At 36.2% G+C, this 19243-nt stretch overlaps 1 protein-coding gene across 4 annotated transcripts in view; it reads left to right on the top strand.

The window, feature by feature from the left end:
* Positions 1–19243, top strand: part of Vps13b (vacuolar protein sorting 13 homolog B) — a 515578-nt gene that overhangs the window by 25644 nt on the left and 470691 nt on the right. For all 4 annotated transcript variants that reach the window (XM_069991130.1, XM_069991132.1, XM_069991133.1 and 1 more), the window contains exons 5-8: positions 2675–2842; positions 7562–7743; positions 12189–12363; positions 14051–14319. In XM_069991130.1, the coding sequence (XP_069847231.1) occupies positions 2675–2842; positions 7562–7743; positions 12189–12363; positions 14051–14319 (794 nt within the window). The remainder of the gene's footprint in view (positions 1–2674; positions 2843–7561; positions 7744–12188; positions 12364–14050; positions 14320–19243) is intronic.

Below are 19243 nucleotides of genomic sequence, written 5' to 3' on the forward strand. Positions count from 1 at the left end.
CACATGAGCCACAGCACCACTTCCAACTTTTTTCTTTTTGTGGTGCTGAGGAATCGAACCCAGGGCCTCAGCCATGTAAGGCAAGCGCTCTACCACTGAGCCACCTTCCCAGCCCCATAATTAATTAAGTTTTTGAGCCATGTTCTCACTGTGTTGTCCAAGCCGGCTTCAAGCTTACAATTCTTCCTTCCTATCCTTTCAAGTAGCTGGGATTATAGGTCTGGAGCACTGTGCGTATTTAAAAAAAAAAAAAAAAGCTTGAGTTCAGGCACAGTGTGTTGCCTACTTAGGAAGCAGTGATTGGAAGATTTCTGGCCAGCCCAGTTCCAGTCTACCCCAGCCAAAAAAGTTAATGAGACTCCCTCAACCAATGGCTTGGTGCCATGTGTGTGCTAGTATCCAGCTAACTAGAGAAGCACAAAGGCTGCATGTGTTGGTACATATCTGTCAACTCCAAAGGATGCACAGGAAAGTGGATTATAGGTTAGGCTGTCTTGGTCAGAAACCAAGACAAAAACTGGGTGAGAGGAATAGCTCAAGTGATAGAGCACCTGCTTGGAAGCTTCAGATGCTGAGTTTAATCTCCAGTACCATCCCCCAAAAGAAAAAAAATATTTCTAAAATGGAAAAATAAAGTATTTGATTAGGATAATTATTATATGGATCTAGTATTAGGTTTCTAATTTTTTTGTTTTTTGTTTTGTCGGTCATGGGGCTTGAACTCTGGGCTTGGGTGCTGTCCCTCTGCTCTTCAGCTCAAGGCGAGCGCTGTACCGCTTGAGCCACAGTGCCACTTCCGGTTTTCTAGTGGTTTTATTGGAGATAAGAGTATCAGGGACTTTCCTGCCCGGATTACAGGCGTGAGCCACCATTCCCAGCTTTTAATTTTTTTTTTTTTGCACTTATTCCAGGACTTAGAGTCTTTCACTCTCTCAACTTTCTTTTTCTTCTTCTTTTTTTTTTTGGTGATGAGACTTTTAGCACATATAGTATTAACTTCTGGTGACCCTAATGATGCCTAAATTAACCAAAGTTCACAAGAGGCTTTTCCTGTTTCACTAGCATAAGAAGGACAGAATTGCCGGCCTTTTCCAGGTCAGGCTGGGTAAGATTTACAAATCTAATATTACAGAAAGAATGCCACACAAGAGTCTTAGTCTTTGTGAATCCAAATCAATCTTTCACCAGCTATCAGCTGCATGTGATGGAGTCAAGCAGTAGTCCAGTCTACTTTTACCATGGTGGAAGTAGTCAGGATAGCCTAGGCAGGAGTGAGGCCATCTTTCAGGTTGGAAGAGACAGACTCCATCTAGACTTCATGTAGACTGGCTGGCACTGAACTACAAATCCAAACTGAACAAACTTCAGGTATCTCAGACCATTTAAGCCAAATAACTTGATTACAATGCCAGATAAGTTTACACAGACAAAGACATACACACATAAGCGTGCACACACATACATTCTGTGCACATTAAGTTTTACAGCATGCAAAAATGAATAATGGCTGTAGGCTCTTGGAATTCCAGCAGGAAGATGATATTATTTTACCCAATATTTTAGAACCATATGGTCAGTGCTAGAACAGGCAACAGCAAACAAAAAAGGCAAAACTCAAAACCCAAAGTTTTTGACAACAATATGTTTAGACACCTTTGGTAACAAAGCACATTAGATAGTTGGGCCTCAGTTTCCAGGGTCAGAGTAGAGCGAGAAGTGGTGTGGATGTGTATGTGAAGGCCAGCAATAATATTGGTGAACAGTCTTACTTGGCATCTTATGGCAGTTCGGTTTGTGGAAATGGGGGTTGTCAGGAATGGAAAAAAGTGGAATTGTGCCATTCCTGATGCAAAAACCCCTCCAGGTCATGGTAACATATGTAAGATAAATTAAATAGGTAGGTTTAATTACGTAGCCAATGGAGAGAGCACCACACGATATTCAGGCAGGAAAAGAAGTTTATTTACTAAACTGTGCTCCTGGTGGAGAAGTGCATGGCCAAAGGCAGCTCTCAACTTTCTTTTTTTTTTTTTTTTTTTTTTGGGGTCCGGTTGTGGGGCCTGAACTCCGGGCCTAGGCCCTGTCCCTCAGCTCTTCAGCTCAAGGCTAGTGCTCTACCACTTGAGTCACAGCGCCACTTCTGGCTTTTTTCTTTTTGCTTATGTGGTGCTGAGGAATCGAACCCAGGGCCTTGAGCATGCAAGGCAAGCGCTCAACCACTGAGCCACCTTCCCAGCCAGCTCTCAACTTTCTTACTCATGTCTGGTACTCTGTCACTTGAGCCTTCCCTCCAGATCAGCATTTTTCTGGTTAATTGCAGATGGAGTCATACCGACTTTTCTGTCTGGGCTGCCCTTAAACTGTGATTTTCTAGTCTCCTGAGTAGTTAGGATTGAAAGCATGAACCTTGTGTAGTATAATGGTATTAAATAACTATGGTATTTATTGTTTCTTTTAGTAAATAATTATAGAGCTTCCTGGTAAAGGATTTGTTTGGCTACTTATTTATTGTGTTACTTTGACAAGTTACAAAAAATGATCTGAACTTTGGTTTCTTCTGTAAAGTCTACTAAATAATGCCCACCTTTCACATATACTAAGTTCAATAGTGTTTTTGAAAATAATTATTGGTAAACTTGTGGCTAATTGAAGTCCTTTTTTTTCTGTTTTATAGGGTATGTACAGAGTCTGATTAGACGAGTTGTAAATAATGTAAACATTGTTATAAATAATCTCATACTAAAGTATGTTGAAGATGATATTGTTCTTTCGGTCAACATTACTTCTGCAGAATGTTATACAGTGGGTGAATTATGGGATCGTGCTTTCATGGATATTTCTGGTAAGTAAATATCAAGAAAATAGTATATATTTTTCCATAAATAAAATGATTCCTTTGATTTCTTAATTTTTTTTTTTTGGTGGGAGAGGCCTTTGGCCTTTTGGTAAATCTAATAGCTGTAAGTCTTCTGCATGAGAAACATGTATATATACAAAATTTAGCATATACTTACTGAAGGTTAATAGAACTCTAGGTTAAGTAACTACAGACAAAAAAATTAATTTTTAAAAATTATCTTAAAATAGCTGTACAAAATAGATACCATTTAACAAAGCAGTTTATGAATATAATGCATCTTGATCAGTGTCACCCATTTCAGTATCTCCCCTGCCCTCCTATTCACCCCTTTCCTAACTTTTCTTAGTTTGTAGTATATACAATGAATTCTTTTTTTTTTTTTTTTTTTTTTTTTGCCAGTCATGGGGCCTGAACTCTGGGCCTGGGCGCTCTTCAGCTCAAGGCTAGTGCTAGGCACTTTGGGCCACAGCGCCAGCTTTTTCTGCTTATGTGGTACTGAGGAATCGAACCCAGGGCCTCATGCATGCAAGGCAAGCACTGTACGACTGAGCCACTTTCCCAGCCCCCTTTTTTTTTTTTTTGTCAGTTGTGGAGCCTGAACTTTTGGCCTGGGTATTGTCCCTCAGCTCTTCAGCTCAAGGCTAGTGCTCTACCACTTGAACCACAGTACCACTTACGGCTTTTTCTGCTAATGTGTTGCTGAGGAATTGAACCCAGGGCCTTGAGCATGCAAGGCAAGCACTCTACCACTGAGACACCTTCCCAGCCCATACAATGAATCCTTTTTTTGTTTTTTGCCTCCTGAGTAGCTAGGATTACAGGCGTGACCCACCTGGGCCCAGCTTTCTCATTTGTTTTTAATGCAACATTTTATATTTACAAAGGAATGTAACATACTTGTTACAAAATAGTTGAGTACCTCTTGTCTGAATAACTGCAGTGTTAACAACTAATACCAACCCATGTGATTTCTCTAATCTATTTTCTTGCCTCCTCCTTGTTTTGTTTTTTTTTTTTCCGGTGGTGGGGCTTGAACTCTGGGCCTGGGCGCTGTCCCTCAGCTCTTCAGATCAAGGCGAGTGCTCTACCACTTGAGCTACAGCGCCACTTCCAGTTTTCTGGTGGTTTATTGGAGATAGGAGTCTCACGGTCTCTCCTGCCCAGGCTGGCTTTGACTGCGATCCTCAGATCTCAGCCTCCTGAGTAGCTAGGATTACAGGCGTGAGCCACCAGCGCCCGGCTCCTCCTTGATTTAAACATTGGATTAGATCTAATTACTCATGCTTAAAAAAGTTCTGTAAAAAAAGAATAAAGTACTGCTATATAGTAAAATGTAGATAATTGACTAAATTTTAAAAAGATAGTTGCTCTTTCTTTTAGTATTTAAGGAAAATACTTTTAAAGCTCAATAATTTTTGTCCCACTGAAAGAATTTTCTGGGGCCGGAGAGGATGGGATGGGAAGGGGAAACAAAGGAGGAGGCTACAATGCTTGATAAGAAATGTACTCATTATCTTGCCCATGTAATTGTAACCCCTCTGTACAGTATTTTCACAATAAAAAAAAGAAAACATTGTAAAAAAAAGTTCTGATTTGTAATCAGATATATATTGTATAACTAGATTGTGCCTTGAAAGAATAATTATTTAGAATATTCTTTTTTTTTTTTTTTTTTTTTTTTTGGGTCCGGTCGTGGGGCCTAAACTCGGCCTGGGCGCTGTCCCTCAGCTCTTCAGCTTAAGGCTAGCACTCTACCACTTGAGCCACAGCACCACTTCCGGCTTTTTTCTTATGTGGTGCTGAGGAATCGAACCCAGGGCCTTGAGCATGCAAGGCAAGTGCTCTACCACTGAGCCACCTTCCCAGCCCCTATTTAGAATATTCTTGAAATATCATCACATTCCTTTAACATAGTGGGTAAGAACATACTCTCTTCAGTAAGGTGACCAGAGTTTAAATTATACCTCTGCTCTTTAAAAACGGTGTAACATTTGACCAACTGCTTACCTTTACCTTCACTTTGCTTTAGATTTCACACTAAAAATATTAGAAATACTTATTAAGAATAAAAAAGGCTGTTGTTTTTGTTTTTGGCTACTGGGGCTTGAACTGTGGGCCTGGGTGCTGTCCCTTAACTTCTTTTGCTCTATCATTTGAGTCACATCACCAGTTCTGGCTTTTTCTGAGTAGTTTATTGAAAATAAGAGTATCATGGACTTTCCTTCCTGAGCTGGCTTCAAACTACGATTCTCAGATTCAGCCTCCTGAGTAGGTAGGAATACCGGCGTGAGCCACCTGCGCCTGGCTGTTTTTATATCTTTTTTTTTTTTTAAAAAAAACAACAACAGGGTCACAGATTAGGGATAAGAGTTAGCATGTAAGAGGAAACAACAATATTAATTAAGATTGGGAAGAAAACATCTAGAAGAAATTACTTACTGTAATTTCTTAAATTTGTTTACATGTGCATATGTCACAAATATTGTTTTTTAAATCAATAAACATTAGGGATTTATCTGCTAATAAAACAATTATTTCAACATATGCATGTTCTTGATGTTTTTTCTTCTTAAAAATATAAATGAAAGAAAATTAAAAGATTGAATTTATTAAAGATGACAGGGTATACTTAGAAATAGCATAGAATGGATTAAAACATGTTTTACTGGTTTACAGAGTTCTTGGCCATAGCATGTACATAATTGTAACTTCAAAAACACTGGCCAGAAAGGCAAGTGTCAGTGGGTCACAACTATAATCCTTGCTTCTTGGTAGTCTGAGATGGTTGAAGTTGTGGTTTGAAGCCAGCCTCAGCAGGAACCATTTGGTCTCAATGAAGAGCTAGATATACTTGTTCTCATAGCTACCAAGAAATCTAAGGTAGTTATATGGGGCACAGGTTTGTCCTGGGCTCGAGTGAAACCCTATCTCAAAAATAATGAGTACCAATTATCTGGAGGCATGCTCAAGCTGTAATAGTACCTGCCTCATTATAGCAACCCCCTCATTCCACACTCCTTTAAAACCAAAAACCAAAAACCAAACTAAACCAAACCAAACCAAACCAAAGTGAAAACAAAAGATAGGGACACAAGTGGTTTTTTTCTTTCTTGCTATTGTTTCTAACGTATTTATAAGGTACCATGTGATTTTTTTGTTGCTTTGTATGTTCCTCCCCCATGGTATAGCCCCATTTCCACTGTATTTGATGTCCGTATAATTTGGGGAGGGGAAGGGAAAAAACAAAATGTTTAAATAGGGATACAGGTTGACCCATTGTAACAATGAGATGTACAAAACACTATGTTGAAAAATGAACTTTACAATCTTGGTAAGGTGTGGGGGATGGGTGTGTGTGGGGAGGTGTAGTATAGGTGGGAGGGAAGGAATGGTAGGGGAAAAACAGTGGAGGAGGCAACAATGCTTGATAAGAAATGTACTCATTACCTTGCTCATGTAACTGTAACTCCTATGTACAGTATTTTCACAATAAAAAACTTGTAAAAAAAATTGGTTACCACTCAGCCTGTTGGTAGATGCTTGTAGTTCCAGCACTTGGGAAGCAGAGGCAGAAAATGACAAGTTGACTGCCAGCTTGAGCTGAACAGTGAGACCTTATCTTAAAGGCATACACACACACACACACACAGACACACACAGACACACACAGACACACAGACACACACAGACACACTACTTACATACTTAAGGTTTTCTTTTAGAGTTTGTTTTCTTACCACCAATTACCTTATTTTTGTTCCTGTTATTGGTAATTTCTTCATTATTTTCATAGTAGTGTTGTCCCCTAGAACTTCCTGCGATATTGGGAAGGTTTTATATTTTCACTGGCTAATTTGTAGCATTAGGTACATATGGAGACTAAGCACTCAAAATGTGGCTAATGCAACCAAGTACCTGAATTTTTGTGTATATATCACTTTAAATAGCACGGAATGACTATTGCCAGTGTATTGGACAGATCAAATTTAGAGTAATGTAATTTTTAGTATAGTGACATTATTATTTATTATATAAACTTTTATTTATTATGTGTTATATAAAGTTATTTATTTTTTTGGTATTGGTCCTGAGGCTTCAACTTAGGGCCTAGGCACTGTATCTGAGCTGTTTTTGTTCATGGCTAGTGCTCCACAGCTCCATTTCCAGTTTTTTGGTGGTCAATTGGAGATTACAATTTCATGGACTTAACCTGTTCAGTCTTACTTTGAACCATGATTCATTGATTTCAGCCTTCTGAATAGTTAGGCTTATAGGTGTGAGCCACTGGCAACCAGCTTTAAGTTATTTTTAATGTGAACTCTTCATTATTTTATCATCTTCTTGAAGGAAATCACTAGTAAATTTTTTAATACATTTTGCCTTCTAGTTGACTTGCAAATTGGAGGCCTCTTTGATTCACCATATATAAAAATGAGGACAGTTGTGAATGTTTAATAAGATTATAGGTTTAAGAATAAGGTTTAAGGGAAGTAAAACCTAAGTTTTTTGCATATAGTCTGACATAAAACTGCTCTATGAATCTTACTTTCTGCTATGACTTTTTGTTACTACCTATAGTAATTACTATTTTTAGTACTTATAGTAGTAAATTTTTTACAACTTTTTTGTTACTACTTATAGCAATAAATATTAGTTTATTATTTTTTCTGATTTTCCTTAAAATGTTTTTCTTTTTTTTAGCAACTGATCTGGTGCTGAGAAAGGTTATCAATTTTTCTGATTGTACAGTTTGTCTTGATAAACGAAATGCCAGTGGTAAAATAGAATTTTACCAGGATCCTTTATTATATAAATGTTCCTTCAGAACTCGCCTGCATTTCACATATGATAACCTAAATTCCAAGATGCCATCTATTATTAAAGTAAGTGTTCATATGTCTAGCAGTTAAGTTGCATGTCTGTTTTGTTTATTGGCTCTGTGTATACTACTAATAAAAAAATCAAAGAAGAAATTAACCTCATGAATATATGTTATTTATTTTTATAAAAGTTTTAAGGTATTTATATTTTAGACTGCGTATATAATGTGGTCCAGTATAGATATTTTGTGTAGATGTTTAATAATGGTGTTTCTCTTTTCATGTAGAGTTATTAAACAGTAGCGTAATGCCCTGGATCAGTCTCCAATACCCTTATAAAATATTTCTATATGCTCGGTGAACTGAGTATCAGTAATTTGTGTTTGAGTCCTTATAAATTGTTCAGCATGATAACTGGTTATTTTTCTTAGATAACTATCACTTTGATGTGCTATTCTAATATGTTAGCTTATTAGTTTCAGAAGTATTAGCTTTGGAAATCTGACACAATTGCTTATGTCTGTAACTTATCTGATAGAAAGGCTGACACATGAAGCTGACACATGAGTTTTTAGGCCAGCCTGGGTTATACAGTGAAGGTCAGTTGTGAAACACACACATACACACACTTTTAGTTCTTGATTGATTGTCTCAAAATAAACTTTTATAGTATTTGAGAGTTTTATAGGATATGTCTTTTGATGGATGTGAAAATTTACTGATTTCTAAGTTAGTGGTTTATATTTCTTAATAAGTATAGTTTTTTTTTTTGTTTTTTTTTTTTTGGTTGGTCGTGGGGCTTGAACTTGGCTTGGGCGCTGTCCCTGCTTCTCTTCAGCTCAAGGTGAGCGCTCCACCACTTGAGTCACAGCGCCACTTCTGGTTTTCAAGTGGTTTATTGGAGATAAGAGTCTCAGGGACTTTCCTGCTTGGCTGGCTTTGAATCGTGATCCTCAGATCTCAGCCTCTTGAATAGCTAGGATTATAGGCGTGAGCCACTGGCGCCCAGCTTAATAAGTATAATTTTATGGAAGCATAAATACTATCATCTTTTGTTTTTAACAGTTTTCATAGTATTATCTTCTTGAATGAACTGTTGTAGTGAGTTTTCATGTGGAATACATTTTTGTTATTGAATTATTTGCTTCTGACTATGAAATTCTCTTATAGAAGGGCTGCCTCGTATCTGGTAGTGGTATTTTGTCTTGAGTATATTGTTAGTTTAATATTAAAATATTAAAATCAGTTTTTTTTGGGGGGGTCCGGTTGTGGGGCCTGAACTCTGGGCCTGGGCTCTGTTCCCTTAGCTCTTCAGCTCAAGGCTAGTGCTCTACCACTTGAGCAACAGCATCACTTCTGGCTTCTTTTTCTGCTTATGTGGTGCTGAGGAATTGAACCCAGAGCATGCAAGGCAAGCGCTCTACCACTGAGCCACCTTCCCAGCCCCAAAATCAGTTATTTTCACATTATATTTTATTAAAATACTTTATGGTGCCTTGTTATACTTTATATTTGTATGTAAAGTCCACTTGTTTTGTTCTTGGTAGTACTCAGTTTTCTGTATTTTACTTTTACCTGCTACTGATATATAATGCATACTTGTTTGTTTAAATCTATTGTTTTTTCCCTTTACTTTTGAGTGGATTTCTTTGGCAAAGCCTGGAAGAATATTGACATGTAATAATATACTGTTTTAGGAAAATGAGCTTATTTTCTTAGGTTTGGCTCTGCTATAAGGTTGGGCATTGTGAATATAAATTTGTATATTTATGTACATGTATGTATATGTAAACACACAGATTTAATATGCACATGCAAACATAAACATATATATCATTACATATATGTGTGGTTATATTTACATACATACATGTATACATGAATGAGGCAGAGTCTTGCTGATTGACCAAGGTTGGTCTTGGTTTATGATCACTCTCAACCTCTCCATTATAGGCATGTTTTACATTATAAAAACATGTTTTATTTTGTTTGTGTGTTGGTGTATCGAGACATGGTATACTCTGTTGCCCAGACTGGCCTTGAACAAGTGATACAATCTATTTCAGCATGGAAAACTATATAGTGCCAATTCAATGATCTATTTTAGGATTTGACTAAATTAGAAGTTAGTCTAAAAATAAATGAACTTGAAAAAAATTGCTGTTGGCACAAACATATAAACAACTCTGTATTCTCAAAATTGATCAGCCATGATATTTCATTGTGAAAAATGTCAACATAAAGAAGGTGGTTGTTCTGTGGTTTTTGGCTCTTGTAATTATTACATATAAGATGCATTGTGTTTTGCTCAACCAATATCTATTTTTAAATTTTTTGAAATACACTGTAATACAAGATTTGCCCTTTTAAGTTAGGCTTATCATTGTTCTATTGTTAAATGTGGTTAATCTCCTTGATAACCTTACATAAGCTTTCTCAAAATGCTCTAGATACTTTATTATTTCGTAAGCTTTTCACATATGTTTAAGTGTTTTTTGAATTTAATGACATTTATGAGATGCAGATCATATGGGTACATAACATTTTCCTGATATTTAAAATATCCTTGGCATGTTTTTTTTTTCCAGGAAATGAAAATATGCACTTAAAACTTTGGCCACATCTCACATGAATTACTTAGGAAGTATTTTCCTCTTGTAAATTTCTTATTAAGCAGTTTAAACTCCAGTACAGCCTATTTCAAAATTGTTCCAAGAAAGATTTTAGCTATAATATACACCCATGAATAGTAATGGGGCTGCTTATACACTGACTAGCTTTAAATATGATATTTTAAAATTGCCAGCCTTTTGATCAAAAGAAATAACTAATATTTATTAGACTTTTAAAAATACATTGTTCACTTGCCATTTGATTATTGAAATGTCCATTCTGGCTCTTTTTCCATTTGTCTGCTGAGGCTTAACCTTTTTTAATTGTCTTGAAAAACCCTTTTAATGAGCATGTTAAGGATAGGTTCGTATCACTGGTTTTGTTCAGAACTGCTTATCACAGATGCTGTTGGTGGAATAAAGTATTTAAAAAGATGTAACAGAGCTTAAACTACCTGTGGTGGCATCTACCTGTAATTCTAGCATTGAGGAGTCTCAAGCAGGATAATTATGAGTATTAGGCCAGCTTAGGCTACTTTCAAAGACCCTGTCTCAGAAAAGACAAAGTCCCAAAGCTTAGCTACTACTACATACTCCTTTTACTCACATTTTCTTACCTCTACATAGTTTATTCAAAGTATGACTTTTAAGTCAGTTAATGAAACTTGTGGTTGTTTTATTTTCCTCTCACATATACATCTTTCTTCCCTTGATAATATAATTTTTTTTGCCTTAAGCCCTAAAAATACGATTACCATTATTTCTTTTTCATGTTTCATAGAAACTCAAATACCAGTTAGTCAAAATAAACCTTCTAAGAAAGTTGACTTTATGGCTTAATTGGTTTTATTCCATGTTTATATAACAGCAGGAAGCCATTACATTGAAGCTGTGTTTATACTCCATGATGTCTCTTGCTTAACGAGAACTTTGGATGCAGTATATTCTATTTGGTAGTAATTAAATCTTATTTTTTAAAAACTGTTCTTAGTGTGAATTTTGTTACATTTAAATCTATTTAAAATTTGAAGAATTGTTGAAAATACATTTTATTTGATTTTATATTCTTTTTTATTGTAAAAATGTACAGAAGGGTTACAGTTACATGAGTAGGGTAATGAGTACATTTCATAGTAAGCATTGTTACCTCCTCCTTTATTTTCCTCCTACCATCACTTCCCTCCCTACATCCCCTACTCTTCCTGCCTTCCAGTCTCCCTACCCTGACCTGGACATTGTAAAGTTCATTTTCAGTATAGTGTCCTGTACATGTTGTCACAATGGGTCAGCCTGAATCCCCATTTAAGCATTCTGCAATATCCCTTCCCTTTCCCAAATTACAAAAATACATATACAAGGTGCAGAGCACCAGCATCATGATTTTATATTTTTGAAAACAACACTTTTATTATTTCTGTGCTCATGTATTATAGCCTTTTATAATTTTAGGATGCATTATATTGTTTTAAGTTAACAAAATTGGTAAGAATGATCAAACGTTTACTCACATGATATCATTAAACTTTATTACTAGATTTGATATATCATGTGTATTTATATTGTGAGATAGAAATGCTATTGTATTCTTTAGTAATTGGTTATATATTTTTCTAGAATAATTATCTGGGGAATCTAATATGAATATATCTTCTAAGTATTCTATTTGTGTCTGTAATTTGACTTTTTCTAATTTTTATCTAATGTTTATTGATACAGTAAAATTTACTCAATTTGTAAGATTATAGCATAGATATTATTTTGACTTAATTATGACAAATGTTTGGGGCATCAGTGCTTTCTGATACTTTATATTAAGACTTTTAAAATTTATGTACTTATCTGAAAAGATTCCTATAAGATGTTTTTTGTTGGTGTTTTTGTTTCTCCAATATACAGATTCATACTTTAGTAGAGAGTTTAAAACTGTCTATCACAGATCAACAGCTGCCTATGTTTATCCGTATAATGCAGCTTGGGATTGCTCTTTACTATGGAGAAATAGGCAATTTTAGAGATTGTGAAACAGAGGACCCTACCTGTCACAGTAAAGACATGTTAGGAAACATTACAGGTAAGTATAACAAAAACTTAATTTAGAACTGTTGCTCGTACAAAGTTCTTACAAATACAGTAGGCTAATTATATACTTTATGAATATGTTAAAATGTATTTTGTTGTTTGCTACTAGTTCAGTGTAACAGGTTAAAGTAAGGAAAAATGGAGGAGAGAGAAGCATTTCCTGTTTCCCATGCAAGTAAAGAAGGTTAAGGACTCAAAATGGTAGCTCTTCTTGCCTGTAGCTTTTATACTTTGTGTACTGGCAGTACACTGGTCTAAGTCTTCTAGCAATCCCCAAGAATTGTTTGGGGGTGGCTGTGAGCATTACCTAAAAGATAGGGAAAATGAGTGAGTTTTAGAGCTTCCTTTTCCCAGGCCTTTTATCTTTCTGTCTCTACTCTTTTATGAAGAATTTTGTGGTTTTTACCATTTCAAAGGAGAAGGCAGAATTAGGTCCCCTCTTTAGTCTCCTGGTTTTGTAAATTGGCATCTAAAAAAAGGTATGGTAGGAGGGGAGCTTGTTTTTTCAGTTTACTTCTTTGTTTCAGCTTCCAAGTCTACTCCTTTTGCTATTGGTTAAAAATATTAATTCCTTTGTCTCCTCATCTACCTGTCTTACTTCAGTAGCATCTTTTGACCCTTTCCGGCCCCCCTCCCCCCCAAATAGTTCTACTGGTTTACATTCCCATCAAGGAATGATTGCTCCAGTTGCTCTGTATCTTTATAAAAGCAGTACTGTCCCGATGGTTTTTTTTTTCCTGCATTCTGATGAATGTATTGTGGTGTCTTTGTATGTGTGTTGGGGGGTGGGTGTGGGTTGAATTCTGTTCCTGAGCTTTTGTGCTCAAGACTAAGGATCTACCACTTGAACCACAGAGCTTTTTACTGATTAACTGGAGATAAGACTTTCCTGCTTGGGCTAACTTTGAACCATGATCATCAGATCTCAGCCTCCTAAGTAGCTAGATTTACAGGTGTTATCCACTGGCACCCAGCTCTGGTATCTGGTATCTGGTTAACTGGCATATTTATATTTTTTAAATATCTGAAAAAACAGACATTTGTGGCTCTTATTTCTTCAAAGAAGTAGTTGTTCCCCTTGTCCCCTCACTCTCCCCACTTCTTTTTTTTTTTTTTTTTTTTGTCAGTACTAGTACTTGCTGTAGGCTGGCACTCTATCATTTGAGCCATGCCTCTAGCCTGACTTTTTGCTAATTAACTGGACATGGAGTCTTTCAGATATTTCTGTTTGGACTGGCATCCAGCTTCAATCCTTCATATCTGTTTTCTGAGTAGCTAGGATTACGAGCATGAGTCACTATTCCTGGCAACCTTCTATTTTAATGAGTTAGACAAGAGCAAAATTACTCTTTCAAAATATTAGCTTTATTTTTGTGAGGCAGGATTTTTTTTTAGGTTAAAAAATAATGAAATGTTAAAGAAATAGCTTATTCTTTGTACTTATTAAACATTTAAAGTTATGTACCGCATAATATTAACTCTAACCCACAGGAACAGATTGACAGCGTATAATATATAGAGCTGGAGAATGATAATTCTAAACTATTTCCACCAATTTCAACAAATTGATGTATGATTTATTAATATTTTTATTAGAAAGTATGATGTAGAAAAAACATTTTAAAGAATTTTATGTTCTTAGTTCTTCTTGATTTAAAATTCTTTAATGTGATTGATAGGTGCTGAAGATGAAACAAGAATAGATATGCAGTATCCTGCGCAGTACAAAGGCCAAGAGTTGTATTCACAACTAGATGATGAGCAGCCACAGGGATGGGTATCGTGGGCTTGGTCATTTGTTCCTGCAATTGTGAGTTATGATGATGGCGAGGAAGACTACCTGGGGCACGATTCTACACCAACTATGCATCAACAGAAAGTACAAACTCTGAAGGATCCCATTGTTTCTGTAGGATTTTACTGTACGAAGGCAACTGTGACTTTCAAAGTAGGTTTTCCTTTTACTATTAAAATATTTGTTAACATTTTCATTTTGATTACTAATTAGATTCTAGCTTAACTCATTGAATGTAACATACAATTTAAAATTTTTTCATGAAATTGTATGATCTCTCCCAGATAGATTATTTGAAGTTTGATTTCTTCCTATCTTTAGAGCATTTCCACTTTTCTTTTTTCTTGTCTTGTTTTCTCATCTTTTCTTCTTTTGTCTTCCCTTCTCTTTTTCCTTTTTCCTGTTTTTTTTTTTTTTTTTTTTTGTGCCAGTCCTCAGCTGTAACTCAGGGCCTAGCCACTGTCCCTGAGCTTTTTTGCTTAAGGTTAGCACTCTACTAGCTTTTTTTGTTGCTTAATTGTAGATAGTCTTACAGCTTTTCCTGCCTGTGCTGGCTTTGAATAGTGATTCCCAGATTTCAGCCTTCTGAGTAGCTAGAATTATAGGTGTGAGCCACCAGTGCCCAGCCTTTTCTTTCACAGCTCACTAGAATTTTTTACAAAATTTATTTAAAAGGTCATTTATATTCAGTTACTTTTATTCCCCTCTTAACACTGTTGTACTCTCTTAAGACAGTCCACTTAATTAGCTTTCCTTTTCCTCCACTATCTTTCCCTTCCTTTCCATTTATTAGGACATGATGAAAGAAAAATGGTGAGCAGCTAAGCATAGGGGCATAATGTTTCTGTTGATTTTGCTGCATCAGTATAGAGTTGGGGGAAGGCTTTTGTGGAGATTTCACAAATTATTATTTATTTTTTGTAGCCCTGCTGAATGCTTATTTATTTTTTTTGGGAACATGATTTAAAATAGGTGCATGTGAGAACATCTCACCATCTTGGATTTTACTTCTGTATTTTATTTGGCCCATTTTACATGCTTGGTTGGTTTTCACATTCTGTGTAGCCCTGGATAGTTTGCTGTCTGTTGTGCCTTCCTAAATGAAGGAGACTTTTCTCTCCATATTCTCTTCTGACAGAACAACAAACCAATCCTGGTTTTACTGTAGTGAATGTCTCTGTAATGTCTCTGAATGTCTTGTAACTGCTACAAGCTGGGTAAAGCCATAGAGATGTTTGTGTTTATTCTTTGTTCTGGCAGAAGATTATGAGGAATCCACAGAGACATAGTAGAGTTGAATTGAATATAGGATTAGAATTGTATGGAATCCTGGTACACAAGACTAAGGGGTTCTGGAGGGTTAGATGGTATGAGAAGGGACCCATATTGTAGAATTATGTGTAACTTTTTTTAATGTGGGAAGGAACAAATTTGGCTTGAAGGTAAAGACAGACCAACTACTAAACTAGGTCCTTTTTTTTTTTTTTTAAATATTTTATTTTATTTGAGAACATACTGTACAGAGGGGCTACAATTACATGGGCAGGATAATGCATACATTTCTTACCAAGCATTGCAGCCTCCTCCTTTGTTTACCCTTTACCTCCCTTCCCAGCCTCCCCCCTCCCCCCACCCAGTTATACCCCCCTCCCCCCCCACCCCGAATTGTAAAGCTGGTTTTGACATGACATTTTGTACTTCTCATTGTTGCAACAGGTCCACCTGAATCCTTAAACAACTTGTTTGTCCCCATCTCCTCCACATATTATACTGACATCACATATAGTGAAAGCGGGGGTTACACTGTGGGGGAGGGACATACAAAGCAACAAAGAAATAATCTTATAAATGCATTAGAAACACATGCATGAAAGAAACGAAAACATTAAAATACATATTTAAGGGTTCATTTCCTGACATCACATTATCTGACCTTTTCCGCTTGACTCATACCTATACTAGATATTGCAAATAAGGGAAACCATGGGACCTATGCTTCTTTGGGCCTGGCTTACTTCACTTAATATAATTTTTTCCAAGCCTTTCCATTTCCTAACAAATGGGGAAATGTCATTCTTTCTGATGGAGGCATAGAATTCCATTGTGTATATATACCACATTTTCTTGATCCATTCATCTACTGAGGGGCATCTGGGTTGGTTCCATATCTTAGCTATGGTAAATAATGCTGCAATAAACATAGTTGTGCTGGTAGCTTTAGTGTGGTCTTGTTTGTAAACATTTGGGTAAATGCCCAAAAGTGGGATTGCTGGATCATAGGGGAGATCTATGTGAAGTCTTTTGAGGAACCTCCATACTGCTTTCCAAAGTGGTTGAACAAGTTTACATTCCCACCAACAATGAAGTAAGGTTCCTTTCTGTCCACATCCCCTCCAGCATCTGTTGTTGTTAGATTTCTTGATTTTTGCTGTTCTAACTGGAGTGAGGTGATATCTCAATGTTGTTTTGATTTGCATTTCTTTTATGGCTAGGGATGTTGAACATTTCTTCATGTGTCTATTGGCCATCCTTCTTTCTTCTTCAGAGAAGCTTCTCTTTAAGTCTTTCGCCCACTTATTTATTGGGCAGTTTAAACTAGGTCCTTTTTTAACTCTGTCATACTTTGACCATTTCCTCCATTAAGATACATGCAAAATACTCAGAATATATAAATACATGTTTACAAAGAAAAGTGAGGTGAACACTTTTTTGCTTAAACTTACAAATATTTTTGGCACCCCTTTTGTGTTTGTTTTTTGCCATTTCTTCCCACATGTACCTTAACTTTAATTCTGAGTTATTCCCTGGGTTTTCATAATAAAATTTAAATATCACCTGTTCCCAAATACTATCTTAATTTGTGCAACATCTGTTTGTTAATTCTATTTTTGTTCTAGTTAGTATTTTGTATCTAGAGATAATAGTAGTGAACAGATACAAATTGAGCCTTGCCCATTAGAACTTGTTATTATAAATATAATGTGTAGTATGTCTTTTGAGGATAAGCATTAGAAAAAAATAAAAATGGAGTTTCTCTTATTCCTTCCTGTAATGTTTTCAGGGTGTTTACTTTGACTTAGAGGTTTTTGATCCATTTGGAGTTGATTCTGGTGCAGGATGATATATAAGGATCTAGCTTTAGTTTTATAGGTGTTTAACCAATTTTGCCAGCACCATTTACTGACGAAGCTGTCTTTCTTCCATTCTATTTTTTTAGCTCCCTTATCGAAGATTAGGTGGCTTTTGGTCTGTGGATTCATTTCTGGGTCTTCAGTTCTATTCCATTGGTCCTTAGGTCTGTTCTTGTGCCAGTACCAAGCAGTATGGCTTTGTAGAGTTTAGAATTTGCTATTGATATTCTTCCAGCACTCTTCTTTCTGCTAAGGATTGTTTTTGCTATTCGGGGTCTTTTATTGTTCCATATGAATTTTTGGGTTGCTTCTCCTATTTCATTGAAAAATGAGGTTGGAATATTTATAGATATCGAATTGAGTTTGTACATAGCCGTTGAAAGTATTGCCATTTTGAAGAATCCTCCCAATCCAGGAGCATGGGAGGTTTTTCCACTTTCTAAGTTCTGCTTTAATTTTTAGGTTTTAAAAGTTCTCATTGTAGAGGTTCTTCATTTCTTTAGTTAACTCCTAAGTTGTTTTTTTTTTTTTTTTTTTTGGAGCTATTACAAAAGCAGTTGTTTTCCTGATTTCAGCTGCACTGTTGTCATTATTGGCATATAGAAAAGCCATTGATTTTTGAGGGTTAATTTTATACCCTGCTACTTTGCCAAAGTTTCAAATCAGCTTGAGTAATTTGGGAGTGGAGTCCATAGGATTCTTTAAATACAAGATCATGTCATCTGCAAAGAGGGAGAGTTTTACTCATCTTTCCCTATTTGGATCCCTTTTATGTTTGCATCTTATTGCTGTAGCTAGGCATTCTAATACTAAATAGAAGAGAAGTGGAGAGAGTGGACATCCTTGTCTCGTTCCTGAGTTCAGAGGAAATGACTTTAGCTTATCACCATTAAGTATAATGCTGTCTGTAGGTTTGTCATATACAGCCTTTATTATATTGAGGAATGTTCCATGGATTTCTAGTTTTTCCAATGCCTTCATCATAAAGGGGTGTTGGATCTTGTCAAATGCTTTTTCTGCATCAATTGAGATAATCATGTGGCTCTTATCTTTGCTCTTGTTGATGTGGTGAATTATATTAATTGATTTGCGTATATTGAACCAGCTCTGCATCTTGGCACAGACTGAAATTTTCTTGATAAAGACCCAGAAATGCAACAAATAAAAAAAGTGTTTGGACAAATGGGATTGCATGAAACCGCAGTTTCTGCATGGCAAAGGACATAGCTAGCACGATCAATAGAAAGCCTACAGATTGGGAGAAGATCTTCACTAGCCATACAGTGGACAAAGGTCTTACATCTAAAATATACTTAGAACTCAAAAAACGAAATCCCCCAACAACAAATTCTCAAAGAAACAACTGCCCGATAAATAAGTGGGCTAAAGACTTAAAGAGAAACTTCTCTGAAGAGGAAATAAGAATGGCCAATAGTCACATGAAGAAATGCTCAACTTCTCTAGCCATAAAAGAATAAAAATCAAAACAACATTGAGATTCCACCTCACCCCAGTTAGAATGGCTGTAATCAAGAAATGTAACCCCTCTGTACAGTATTTTCACAATAAAAAATAAATAAAAAAAAATCTAATAACAACAGATGCCGGAGGGGATGTAGCCAGAAGGGAACCCTACTGCATTGTTGGTGGGAGTGTAAACTTGTTCAGCCACTTTGGAAAGCAGTATGGAGGTTCCTCAAAAGACTCCACATAGATCTGCATTTACCCCAAAGATCACAAACAAGGTTATACTAAAGCTACCAGCAGACCTATGTTTATTGCAGCATTATTTACCATAGCTAAGTTAGAGAACCAACCCAGGTGCCCCTCAGTAGGTGAATGGATCAAGAATACATGGTATATTTATACAATGGAAGTCTAAGCTTCCATCAGAAAGAATGACATTGCCCCATTTGTTAGGAAATGGAAAGACTTGGAAAAAATTA

Source organism: Dipodomys merriami, unplaced genomic scaffold (assembly GCF_024711535.1).
Source record: "Dipodomys merriami isolate MVZ:Mamm:240054 unplaced genomic scaffold, mDipMer1.0.p SCAF_4, whole genome shotgun sequence".
In the NCBI taxonomy this organism is placed as follows: Eukaryota; Metazoa; Chordata; class Mammalia; order Rodentia; family Heteromyidae; genus Dipodomys; species Dipodomys merriami.